The following is a 14,111-nucleotide window of genomic DNA, read 5'->3' as shown; positions in this document are numbered from 1 at the left end:
ATTTTCTCCTAAGGGTATGGTTTTAGTTTGTATCCAGCCTGAGGTCTCAAACCACGGTGGAAATTTATGCTTCTCTATGTGGATTTATTTGGATTTACTTTTCGTTCTGACATTATTTCGCCTATAAACAGAACAGTTTCCTTAACCCACCCCTGGAATTTTTCTTTTTCAGATGCAACAAAAAGATCTGCCACCATGGTAAGGAGAGAAGTGGACAGAGCTGTGAGTAATCATGATTTTTCTTTTCTGTTTCACCTTCTTTTCTCTCCCAGATTAAATTAAGAAATAAAACCTCTGCTTTGTTGCACGAAGGGCAAATAGCCTGGGCAGAATCTTCCTGCTAAGTGGCATTTAGTTTCTCTTGCAATCCTGCACTGTTCCATACCTTTCTTGGAAAATAAAGATGGTATCAGTTAATAGCCACAGAACAACTATAAGGCCTTTAGTCTGTTTATATTCCTAAGCACTCCTAGAAAATAATGCACGGGAGATCTGGGCTCAAATTAGAAACATGGTTAAATTTAACAGCAGAAAGAAGGTAGTCTACTGTGACACAATCAGCAGCTGGGATTTTTGCAATAGTCGTTAAGTACACTGTGGGTTGTGGGTTAAGGGTATTTCTGGAGATGTAGAAGTCTCTTCATGAGATTGAAAGGCTTGGAGCTGGAATTTGTGGAAGAGGGAGGAAGTGATCTAGAGGTCAGGAGAAGCAGGGTTTCTGAAACCATTCAGCTTCATCAGATGAAAAGCATAGACACTGGGGAAGTGGTCTGTTGGAGATCCATGGCTCTAGGTCACATTGTAAAAGGGGTATTTCTAGCTCTCTTGGGAAAGCTTCTTTTGCCCGAAATCTAGGGATCACATGGTGTCACACAGGACTTTATGAGTTCACCAAAATAATGAGAGGCAATTCGTAGACATTTCTAAATAACTATGTATTATCAGCTGCTCAGAATATTAAGAACTGTTTATTTTTGAATTCTTTTGAATATATTCCCCAGATTCCAGGGACACTGATTATGAAAATAACCCTATAAAACCTTCAAATACCAGGGTCTGCATTTGGCTAATCTATCACACATGGCAGTTCATAAGCACAAAATATGACTTAAAAGAATGAAATGAAAAGAGGCTCCTGCACCCTCCCTGTCTCCACCACTTCCCTGAAAGAGATTCTTGAAAATACATCCTTTCACTATAGGCTCATTCCTGGACCCAGTGCCAGAGAAGAAATGCAGCCTAAGCAGGCTGTGCTTGACATCCCATTGCCTGAGCTTTTCTGAATCATGAGACAACTTTCAGATCAACACTGCAAGTTCTGATACAAACATTTGTTTCTTGGGAAACAAAAATCCTGTATTCCTATAAATTGATCTCCTTGGCCTCCAGGTGAGTTCCCATGAAAGAGGCCCAATATTTGCTGAATTTCATGAGGTTAAAATGTTTGAATAAGTGATTCCTTCAGCTGCTCAGCACAAGGAAGAAATAGTGAAAAACTTGAGCACAGAAGTAATAAACTCAGATGCCTATTGGGCCAGTGATGAAATGAGTAAAAACTGTCCCTAACCAAATAGGGAGTGGGGGAGGGGAGGGATTTTGACAAATTGGAGAGCATTTTCCCTGTCAGTTTAGCAGTAGCCTTACATTGCCAGAGAAGATGGAAATCCAGATTTTTGTATAAAATATCTTAATTATTAAATGCTAGCCAAAAGTATTTCAAATAGCAAACAAACTAAACAAAACATGCCTGTAGGTTAATTGAGCCTGTCGATCAGTTTTCAAGTCTTTTCCTAGAAACATAATTTTGTAAGGGAAGAGTTTAGAGTCTGAGTAATGAAGGCAGAAACACCTGTTTGAGGAATTGATTACTCAACGGCTTGCTGCCAACCTAAATGTCTCTCCTGTGACCTGCCACATGGTCTGAATATTGCAGTTATAAAGTGAGGGTATCACAGTCATTTTTAACCAGTAGAGCTCCTTTATAAACAGAGGAATCTCACACTCTCTTTTAATAGTTGTCTGAAATTCAAAATAAAGTAACTGTCTTGATCAAAAGTCAAATTAAAGAAATGGGATTCATTTTCTCCATCCCCTGCCCGACCCACTGCCCCTCCACATATTATTTACCCACACTCTCTACCTTTTAACCTGGAGGAAGAGTCAGGGAGGTGAAAGTGATGCTTCTCCTCTTCCTCCCTCACTCCTCCTTGACACTTACCTGAGAGTAGTAAGAGGTCAGGACCAGTTAGATATATATCATAGAAGATACAGCTAGGAATGTACCTGGTACTATTACCTATAACAGTGACAAATTAGAAATAATCAAATATGAATCAAAAAGAGAAAAGATGAATAAGTAGACAATAATTAAAATGAAAGCACCAAAACTAGATGTATTTTTGAGATGAATAAATCTGAACAATACAATTTTGAGAGGAAAGATAGATGCAGAAAGACATAGATAGCATATTACCAATGACAGAAAGTTCAGAAACATGCAAACAACCTTAAGTAGTGTATATGGGAAACAGTCATATGTACAAAGTACGAAAGAAGTACAAAAATAGCATGGAAATGATAAACATCAAATTTAACCTCCTGAACTGAGTAGTGGGTATACAGATGTTCATTACATTATTCTCTTGATTTTATACCTGAATTATCTATTTAAAGAGGTCACAATTAAAATTCAAGACAATTTAGATTTAAATTTTTCTGTGATCTAGCTACATAATCTTAGGTAAGATCTGCCTCTTCTCTGTGCTTCAGTTTTGTCATCTGTAAATTGAGAAAGTTAGATCAAATCCAGGAGGGCAAACAAGACTCATGTCAGGTGCGGGGAATGCCTGGAGCAGAGATGAGGATAGTTTGGGAGACCGTTTCTAGATGCAAACTGTGGTGATAGATGGATGAATAATGTCTGCCTTGGGTGCAGGTGGAAAGAGTTGAGGGCCTTGGCCATTTAATAACAAATGTGGAGGGGATGTTTTTCATTTAAAAAAAAACTGTGTTTATCTATATTTCTGTTCACCTTTATCACGTACATATGTACATGACATTATTTTATGGTCTATTAGTACTTGTTTTGATTGCATTCAAAGTTATTTTCAGATTGATTGAAGTATTTCTAATCATGTTTAGAGCTGCATAAAATATAGAACTTGGTTGATGATCACTAGCGAAGTATTAAAGGAAAAATTATTTTTATTTAGTATAATGTATTATGGTTTTGTCAAAGCAGATACAAATGTGTTAGATTTTCAGTAGATGCTTTTTTTAAAGTTCTTCCCTAAAAAGTTGCTCATCAGTTATTAACTCTTTATTGAGAACTGATTTAACATTTGGAATAATATCCCCTGGGAAGAAGAGGGAACAGAACATGGAAATACTGATCTGAAGGATAGAAAGAGAACAGATCTGGGGCCAAGTGTTTGGACAGCCAAGAAAACTTGGAATGTGTTGCTGGGGATGAGGGGCACTTCATGCTTCTCTGGAAGAACAGAAACACAGAACCACTTGTTGTTTAGTCACTAAGTTACATCCAACTCTTCTGCGATCCCATGGACAGTAGCCTGCCAGGCTCCTCTGTCCATGGGATTTCCCAGGCAAGAATACTGGAATGAGTTGCCATTTCTTTCTCCAGGGAATCTGTCCAACCCAGAGATCAAACCCATGACTCCTGCATTACAGGCAGATTCTTAGCCTGGAAAGTATGAAATCTGTAGGGCTGCCAGGTTGGGAACTCAGGTAGGATATTTTTATATTACAAACTTGAGGCAGAATTCCTCCTTCTCTGATTGCTGTTAAGGTCTTCAACTGATTGAATGAAGCCCACCCATATTATGGAAGATAATCTACTTTATGTAAAGTCAGCTGATGGTAAATGTTAATTACATCTATTATACAAAATACCTTCAGAGCAAGATCTAGACTAACATTTCACCAAATAGCTGGGCACAGTAGTCTAGCCAAATTAACATAAAATAAACCATCACAGGCATCAAGAAATGAGGGGGACATTCTTGCCTGGAGTAAGTCAGTTGGTCAGACTTCCTAGAGCCTTTGAAAATACAAGTATGTGGCCATCTATTTTCTGGTCACTGTAGTTGTCCAAATGACCAGGGCTTTGTCTAATACCTGCTCATCCATGCAGCTGCCACTCCAGATTTGCATGTAGACTAATTAGGGTTTTTTGTTATTTCAGCAAGATGTTTTTCCCTCAACTCCCTGCCTGTCAACCATTCAGTAACAAAAGGGCATCTGTGACTTCAGAATCTACCACTTTGTATATTTTGAAGTAATGAATATCTGAGTAGATCTAGAGGGGGTAAAAAAAAAAAAACAAACCCCGAACTTGTAGCCAAGAAATTACTTGATAAAATCAAACAAGTTTTTTGAAAAAATAATTTTTACTTCTCAGTAAAATGAACAAATTATAAGAGCTGGATTTGACTTATCTAACATCTTGTTTCATTGCCAACACCCAATGAGAACTATAGATAGATACGTATAGCTATGTATAGATAGCTTTGGGAAGTCCCCTTGAGTGGAGCAGCACATACTGCAAGATCTGATTCCCCCTACACTGTTTTCATCATCAGGCCAATCTCCTGTCTCTTGATTAGATTTGAGCTCTTTTGCATGGCTTTTCAGGCCATCCTTCTCCCTTTCCTGTTCCCAAGCCGTGCTCATTCCTACCTTTGCGCCTTTGTTCATGTTGCGTCTTCTGCCTGGAATGCCCTCCTCATTCCTTCTTGCTGAAACTCAAACTTCTTGTAGGATCTGCCTTAGTATAGAATAATAAGTTAGCATTATTATTGTTTTAATGCCAGACCACTGTTCTAAACACTCTAGAGGTACATTTAATTTCACAGTGGCCCTACGAGGTATATACTTCCTCCCACCATCTCCAGTCTCAGAGATGAGGAGATACTTGTGCACGGTCATATGACAGTGAATGCATGGGCCAGAAAATGGACCCAAGTATGCCAGGAAGAGCCCATGCCTATGCACTGAACTGTACTCCCTTTCTTAGTCTGTAAGACTCTGTCTGCAGCTCAGCCCTGTTTGTTTTTCCCTCTGCATTGTACACACAGTCTATACCACTCTTAACAGCATGGTCACAGCATTATTTCCTGGCTTATTCTAAGTGTACATATTTTATATCTACTTAGTCAATGAAATGAAGTGAGATTTTACTGTTAATAAAACTATTGGGTTTTTGGTTTTGTCTCCTTTATTAGCTGTTTTTCTCTACTTCTTTTAGCTTATTCTATGATCAGTTTAAAAGAAAGTGACTGATTTTGACCAAATTAAGCTTGCTACTAAAAAATCTTGTTTAATTTTAGTTGAGTTTGCCAATTCAAAAGAGAACAACTTATAATGATTTCTAGAACATTTGTCATACTTTAGTAGGCACCTATTAATGAGAATCAACCAGTTAACACTCTCCTACCCACTGGTGTGTATCGATTAAAAAAAAAGAGTAGGCAAGCCATGGCCAGGGGGTCAAATCCCCAGCTGTTTATGTAAACAAAATTTAAATAATAATGAAAAATAAATAAATTTTGGACTCAGAGGGAGAGGGAGAGGGTGGGATGATATGGGAGAATGGCATTCTATCATGTATACTATCATGTAAGAATTGAATCGCTAGTCTATGTCTGACGTAGGATACAGCATGCTTGGGGCTGGTGCATGGGGATGACCCACAGAGATGTTATGGGGAGGGAGGTGGGAGAGGGGTTCATGTTTGGGAACACATGTAAGAATTAAAGATTTTAAAATTAAAAAAATAAAAAACTTAATACTAAAAAAAAAAAAAAAAAAAATTAATTTTTAAAAATGAAAAAAAACTTAATCATGCTTTTCATTTTCTTATTGTCCCTGTCCCCTAATTTCCCATCCATTCCTCTGCTTCTTATGTTAGAGTTGAGTAATTGCAAGAGACGATATAGCCCATAAAAATCTAAATTTTTTATAATCTGGCCCTTTACATAAAAATTTTGCTGTCTCCTGACCTAGAGGTTCTCCCGGGCTTTGCACCTCCTTCCACAGTAAATGTAATGGGTTGGTCAAAAAGTTCGTTTAGGGTTTTTCATAAGATGTGGAAAAACCTGAATGAACTTTTCTGCCAACCAAATACTTCTTCCTGAGCTAAGGGATACAATGTCACCCCCACTCCTATGTCAGTTTCATGAAATCTGAGGACAGAGCCCACCGGAAGTTCTTAGGCTGAGCCAGCCTCTCACTCTCTGACACACAGTCTCTGCTACCCTAGCTCTGCCTCACCCTCAAAACCCACCACTGGGAGACAGTGTTAGGTTCTTGGCTTTCCAGGAGCAATCCTGGGCCTTCATATTCTTACTCATTATCATCTCAGAAGATGAAGTCTGGGGACTTGCTCTGAGCATGCCTTTGGACATATTTAATTTCATTTCTTTAATTTTAATTTTTATTGAAGTATAGTTGATTTACAGTATTGTACTAGTTTCAGTTGTACAACAAAATGATTCAGTAATACATATATAGTTTTTCAGATTCTTTTCCATTATCAGTTCAGTTCAGTTCAGTCACTTAGTCGTGTCCGACTCTTTATGGCCCCATGAATTGCAGCACTCCAGGCCTCCCTGTCCATCACGAACTCCCAGAGTTCACTTAAACTCATGTCCATCGAGTCAGTGATGCCATCCAGCCATCTCATCCTCTGTCGTCCCCTTCTCCTCCTACACCCAATCCCTCCCAGCATCAGAGTCTTTACCAATGAGTCAACTCTTCGCATGAGGTGGCCAAAGTACTGGAGTTTCAGCTTTAGCATCAGTCCTTCCAAAGAAATCCCAGGGCTGATCTCCTTCAGAATGGACTGGTTGGATCTCCTTGCAGTCCATGGGACTCTCAAGAGTCTTCTCCAACACCACAGTTCAAAAGCATCAATTCTTCAGCACTCAGCTTTCTTCACAGTCCAACTCTCACATCCATACATGACCACTGGAAAAACCATAGCCTTGACTAGACAGACCTTCGTTGGCAAAGTAATGTCTCTGCTTTTCAATATGCTATTTAGGTTGGTCATAACTTTACTTCTAAGGAGTAAGCGTCTTTTAATTTCATGGCTGCAATGACCATCTGCAGTGATTTTGGAGACCCCCCAAAAAAAGTCTGACACTGTTCCTACTGTTTCCCCATCTATTTCCCATGAAGTGATGGGACCGGATGCCATGATCTTTATTTTCTGAATGTTGATCTTTAAGCCAACTTTTTCACTCTCCTCTTTCACTTTCATCAAGAGGCTTTTTAGTTCCTCTTCACTTTCGGCCATAAGGGTGGTGTCATCTGCATATCTGAGGTTATTGATATTTCTCCATTATAGGTTATTATAAGACACTGAATATAGTTCCCTGTGCTGTACAGTAAATTCTTGTTGTTTATTTTATATATGGTTCAGTTCAGTTCAGTTCAGTCGCTCAGTCGTGTCCAACTCTTTGCGTCTCCATGAATTACAGCATGCCAGGCCTCCCTGTCCATCACCAACTCCCGGAGTTCACTCAGATTCACGTCCATCGAGTCAGTGATGCCATCCAGCCATCTCATCCTCTGTCGTCCCCTTCTCCTCCTGCCCCCAATCCCTCCCAGCATCAGAGTCTTTTCCAATGAGTCAACTCTTCACATGAGGTGACCAAAGTACTGGAGTTTGAGCTTTAGCATTATTCCTTCCAAAGAAATCCCATGGTTGATCTCCTTCAGAATGGACTGGTTGGATCTCCTTGCAGTCCAAGGTACTCTCAAGAGTCTTCTACAACACCACGGTTCAAAAGCATCAATTCTTCGGCACTCAGCTTTCTTCACAGTCCAACTCTCACATCCATACATGACCATGGGGAAAACCATAGCCTTGACTAGACAGACCTTAGTCAGCAAAGTAATGTCTCTGCTTTTCAATATGCTATCTAGGTTGGTCATAACTTTACTTCCAAGGAGTAAGCATCTTTTAATTTCATGGCTGCAGTCACCATCTGCAGTGATTTTGGAGCCCCCCAAAATAAAGTCTGACACTGTTTCCACTGTTTCCCCGTCTATTTGCCATGAAGTGATGGGACCAGATGCCATGATCTTCGTTTTCTGAATGTTGAGCTTTAAGCTAACTTTTTCACTTTCATCAAGAGGCTTTTTAGTTCCTCTTCACTTTTGGCCATGAGGGTGGTGTCATCTGCATATCTGAGGTTATTGATATTTCTCCCAGCAATCTTGATATATGGTAGTATATCTTAATACCATACTCTTAACTTATCCCTCGTTCCTGCCCCTTTGGTAATCATGTTTGTTTTCTATATCTGTAAGTCTGTCTTGTAAATAAGTTCATTTGTATTTTTTTTTTTTTTTGGATTCCACATGTAAGTGATATCATAAGATATTTGTCTTTCTTTGACTTACTTCATTAAATATAATATTCTCTGGGTCCATCCATGTTGCACCAAATGGCAATATTTCATTCACTTTATGGCTAATATTCCATTGTGTGTGTGTATACACATACTCACACACACTATATCTTCTTAATCCATTCATCTGTTAATGGACACTTAGATTGTTTCCATGTTTGGCTGTTGTAAATAGTGCTACTGTGAACATTGAGATATGTGTCACACATACTTCTGGCAAGACTCTTATTCAAATAATTATTCTTGTTTCCCACCTAAGAAAGGAAGAGCTTGCTGGTTTTGCCTCACTGACCAGTGACTGAAGTGAGGCCTGATTATTGTGAGAGTGCCCAGAAGGGCTCAGTAATTCAAGTAACAGCTGCTCTGGGCTGGGTTTTCCACTCCATGTTTCTACCCCTAACTTTCTAGAAAACTCTGGGAAAGGTAGTACCTGTTCCTGTTGTTGTGAAAATCCAGACTTCTCAGTCACCCAAGATGGGCCTTCAAGGCCTTAACCTTAATATTATAAAATTAAAACCTCAGATAAAACTAAATGTAGCCAAGGATATGGCCCTTTCCCATCCTTCTCCATGGTGAATGTGGTAGTCATTAGTGTTATTTCACACATTTCTAGATCTCTTGCTCTTGTGTACACAATAGGATTGCACTTCTGTATGATTAATTAGGTTATAAGTGTGGTCATATGACTTGCTTTGATCAACTAAATGTAAGCATAAGTGATGTGTGTTACTTTGGGGTAGAATATATAACAGCTAGCCTGTGCTTTGCTGTATTTTCTGTTTTCATCTGCAACATTCAAGGCAGTGATTTCTACATCAGCCTGGGCTTCTGAGTAACAACAAATAACAGGGCGTGGCTGACCCTAGGTGGGCATGGAGCATGACCAAGAGTAAGCCTTTATTTATTATATTGAGATTTAAGAGTTGTTTGTTATTGCAGCATAATCTAGTCTATCCTAACTGATACAACAGAGAAACAATAGAGCATATGTTACCATTTAACATTCTGTTTCTGAGGAAAAATGCTTTCTATATAAAAAAGAAAAAAGGATAAAGTGTCAGAATATATTCATCATATAATTAGTTCTCTATTTTAAAAAAAAGTTTTAATATAACCACCATACCTGCTTTCTCCCCCCAAAACGAAGACATTAAAATACCAAAAAAAACATTAAACTGCTCATAATCATAAAAAAATCCATAATAATTGTCATTGTGTGATGGAACCTCATATTATTTTCTTCATGTTTCCTGAATTTTGTTTGTACTTTAATACATTTTTAAATTCCCCCATGTGTCACTGTTTTAAGTACCTCAGGGGTGCCTGTTAGATTAAGAAAGGAGTTTTTAAGCCCTGTTAACCATCCCCTACTCATCTCTCTGTATCTCAGTAGTCAGATGCATTATGTAGGGCTCTTCATAGGGTCCTTTTCAGCTTTTGGGAGGGAAACGCTTTTACTCCCTTTCAAGAACATGTATCAGTGTCTTAGTTGCCTCTCACAAATTCCTAGCTCAGGCAACTGAGAAGGAATAGACACATACTGCAGGGATGTAACAGACAAGGTAACTTGCACAAGGTTATGTTATAACTTAATGATGGAACTCCTAGTCCAGAATTCCTGAATCCTTTTCTGTGGTACACTACCCTTTCCATTTGTGGAAGTTCTTGCAGCTAACTTGACTCACTTATGGGGCTATTCAGGCCCCCGGCTTCTTGTTGTTATGCAGGCAAACAAGCTGTCAGCCAATATAACTTTAGGAGTGGATTCTGATTCCTAGACATCATATTAAAAAGCAGAGATATTGCTTTGCCAACAAAGGCCCATCTAGTCAAAGCTATGGTTTTTCCAGTAGTCATATATGAATGTCAGAGTTGGACCATAAAGAGCTGAGCACCAAAGAATTGATGCTTTTGAACTGTGGTGTTGGAGAAGACTCTTGAGAGTCCCTTTGACAGCAAGGAGATCAAACCAGTCCATCCTAAAGGAAATCAGTCCTGAATATTCATCGGATGGACTGATGCTGAAGCTGAAGCTCCAATACTTTGGCCACCTGAGGTGAAGAACTGACTCATTTGAAAAGACCCTGATGCTGGGAAAGATGGAAGGCAGGAGGAGAAGGGGATGACAGAGGATGAGATGGTTGGATGGCATCACTGACTCAATGGACATGAGTTTGAGGAAGCTCTGGGTGTTGGTGACCGACAGGGAAGCCTGGCGTGCAGGCCATGGGGTTGCAAAGAATCGGATATGGCTGGTCGACTAGAACTGAATTCTGATACCATAGATATGTATCAGTTCAGTTCAGTTCAGTTCAGTTCAGTCACTCAGTCGTGTCCGACTTTTGCAACCCCATGGACTGCAGCACATCAGGCCTCCCTGTCCATCGCCAACTCCTGGAGCTTCCTCAAATTCATGTCCATTGAGTCAGTGATGCCATCCAACCATCTCATCCTCTGTTTTCACCTTCTCCTGCCTTCCATCTTTCCCAGCATCAGGGTCTTTTCCAATGAGTCAGTTCTTCACCTCAGGTGGCCAAAGTATTGGAGCTTCAGCTTCAGCATCAGTCCGTCCAATGAATATTCAGGACTGATTTCCTGTAGGATGGACTTGTTGGACCTCCTTGCTGTCCAAAGGACTCTCAAGAGTCTTCTCCAACAGCACAGTTCAAAAACATCAATTCTTCAGCTATCAGCTTTCTTTTTGGTTCAACTCTCACTTCCATACATGATTACTGGAAAAACAAAAGCTTTGACTATATGGGCCTTTGTTGGCAAAGTAATGTCTTTGCTTTTCAATATGCTCTCTAGGTTGGTCATAACTTTTTTTCCAAGAAGCAAGCATCTTTTAATTTCATGGCTACAGTCAGCATCTGCAGTGATTTTGGAGCCCCCAAAAATAAAGTCTGTCACTGTTTCCATTGATTCCTCATCTATTTGCCATGAAGTGATGGTATCAGGTGCCATGATCTTAGTTTTCTGAATGTTGAGTTTTAAGCCAACTCTTTCACTCTTTCACTTTCATCAAGAGGCACTTTAGTTCTTCTTTGCTTTCTGCCATAAGTATGGTATCATCTGCATATCTGAGGTTATTGATATTTCTCCTGGCAGTCTTGATTCCAGCTTGTGCTTCATTCAGTCCAGCATTTCTCATCATGTACTCTGCATATAAGTTAAATAAGCAGGGTAACATTATACACTGTTGATGTACTCCTTTCCTATTTGGAACCACTCTCTTGTTCCATGTCCAGTTGTAACTGTGACTTCTTGACCTGCATACAGATTTCTCAGGAGGCAGGTCAAGTGGTCTGGTATTTCCATCTCATGAAGAATTTTCCACAGTTTGTTGTGATTCACACAGTTAAAGGCTTTGGCATAGTTGATAAAGCAGAAGTAGATGTTTTTCTGGAACTCTCTCCCTTTTTTGATGATCCAACACATGTTGGCAATTTGATCTCTGGTTCCTCTGCCTTTTGTAAATCCAGTTTGAACATCTGGAAGTTCATGGTTCATGTACTGTTGAAGCCTGGCTTGGAGAATTTTGAGCATTACTTTGCTAGTGTGTGAGATGAGTGTAATTGTACATTAGTCTGAGCATTCTTTTGCATCGCCTTTCTTTGGGACTGGAATGAAAACTGACCTTTTCCTGTCCCATGGCCCCTGCTGAGTTTTCCAAATTTGCTGGCCTATTGAGTGCAGCACTTTCACAACATCATCTTTTAGGATTTGAAGTTGCTCAACTAGAATTCCATTACCTCCACTAGCTTTGTTCTTAGTGATGCTTCCTAAGGCCTACTTGACTTCACATTCCAGGATGTCTGACTCTAGGTGAGTGATCACACCATTGTGATTATCTGGGTCATGAAGATCTTTTTTGTATAGTTCTTCTGTGTATTCTTGCCACTTCCTCTTAATAGTGTGTGCTTCTGTTAGGTCCATACCATTTCTGTCCTTTATTGTGCCCATCTTTGCATGAAATGTTTCCTTGATATCTCTAATTTTCTTGAAGAGATCTCTAGTCTTTTCCATTCTGTTGTTTTCCTCTATTTCTTTGCATTGATCACTGAGGAAGGCTTTCTTATCTCTCTTTGCTATTCTTTGGAACTTTGCATTCAAATGGGTATATCTTTCCTTTTCTCCTTTGCCTTTAGCTTCTCTTCTCTTCACAGCTATTTGTAAGGCCTCATCAGACAATCATTTTGCCTTTTTGCATTCCTTTTTCTTGGGGATGGTCTTGATCACTGCCTCCTGAACCATGTCACAAACCTCCATCCAAAGTTCTTCAGGCACTCTGTCTATCAGATCTAATCCCTTGAATCTATCTGTCACTTCCACTGTATAATCATAAGGGGTTTGATATATGACATACCTGAACAGTCTAGTGGTTTTCCCTACTTTCTTCAATTTAAGTCTGAATTTGGCTATAACTAGTTCATGATTTGAGCCACAGTCAGCTCCTGGTCTTGTTCTTCTGATGACTGTATAGAGCTTGTCCATCTTTGGCTGCAAAGAATATAATCAATCTGATTTCAGTTTTGACCATCTGGTGATGTCCATGTGTAGAGTCTTCTCCTGTGTTGTTGGAAGTGGGTGTTTGCTATGGCCAGACATGTGTTATGCTTCCTTAAAAAAAAGTTATTCTAGTCATCCAAGTCATACTTTATTAGAGCTTCCAGACCTAATAAAGCAGCCTGACTTCTCTACTTTAGAGATCATGAGATTGAGTTTAAGGCATGTTAAGTGACAATTGATGAAATAATGACAAAAAAATAGAAAGATCTTGTGATCCCCAGTATAACACTATTTATTTATGCATTCACTCTCAAACATGTATTGTGTTTTTATTTGCAAGACTCTGTGTCAGGTAGGCCATGGGAGAATTTTGAAAATGACTTAAGCACATTAGTCATCTAAGAGTCTTACAATGAAGTATTAGAGATGAGGCACTCAAAAAACTGCTCTCATTGCCATAGTTTGGGTTAAGATTAAAATATAAGAGGCCAGCTTTCTAAATACCTCTGTATACCTCTTTCTGTATACTTCTGTATACCTCTATATATTTCTATATACCTTATATTAAAATATGAGGCCAGCTTTCTATGTATACCTATATAGTAATTGGTCCAATATCTTCATTTTGTTTTGTTTTGTTTACTTGATTCTCTTATCTTTCCTCGAAGAACTTCCACCAGAGAACCAACCACAGCTTTGGCATTCTATTATAGCAACATGGACATGTCTCCTTTTCTTTTTCCTATGCCAATGGTTCTAATTTTTTTTCTTCTTTTTTCTTATAACCCTTTATATATATACACATATATATTCTGAGTAGGAAAAAATTTGAGTTGTCCTCCTACATTCCTCTTTAACTCTCATACTACTATCAAACTCAAGCATATCTGACACCAGATGTGTGGAAGTTTTCCCCACATCAAGCCATTCTCTGCATCACATGGTGAGTGTCCTACAATGTAACTCAGTTCTGACACTAACTGGTGATAGCACGAGATTGCACAGGTTAAGGGCTCAGTTCCCAAGAGTGTTCCCCCTCTACTTCAGATGCCAGTCACACGTTCACCTGTACTTCTGGCCAGTCAGCTATAAATCTGAGGTCCTCATGACCACCTCCTTGGGTTCAACTAATTTGCTAGAGCTGTTCACAGGGCTCAGGAAAAT

The 14,111-nt window shown here is 39.3% G+C and overlaps 1 protein-coding gene across 1 annotated transcript in view; it reads left to right on the top strand.

The window, feature by feature from the left end:
- PDCD1LG2 (programmed cell death 1 ligand 2) overlaps positions 1-282 on the top strand; it is a 35,332-nt gene extending 35,050 nt beyond the window's left edge. The window contains exon 5 of the mRNA XM_052645394.1: positions 173-282. Coding sequence (XP_052501354.1) covers positions 173-282 — 110 coding nt within the window. The remainder of the gene's footprint in view (positions 1-172) is intronic.
- Positions 283-14,111: the final 13,829 nt, after the last annotated feature.

The sequence above is a fragment of the Budorcas taxicolor genome, chromosome 8 (assembly GCF_023091745.1).
Source record: "Budorcas taxicolor isolate Tak-1 chromosome 8, Takin1.1, whole genome shotgun sequence".
NCBI lineage: Eukaryota > Metazoa > Chordata > Mammalia > Artiodactyla > Bovidae > Budorcas > Budorcas taxicolor.
This window is presented reverse-complemented; position numbering and strand designations above follow the sequence as displayed.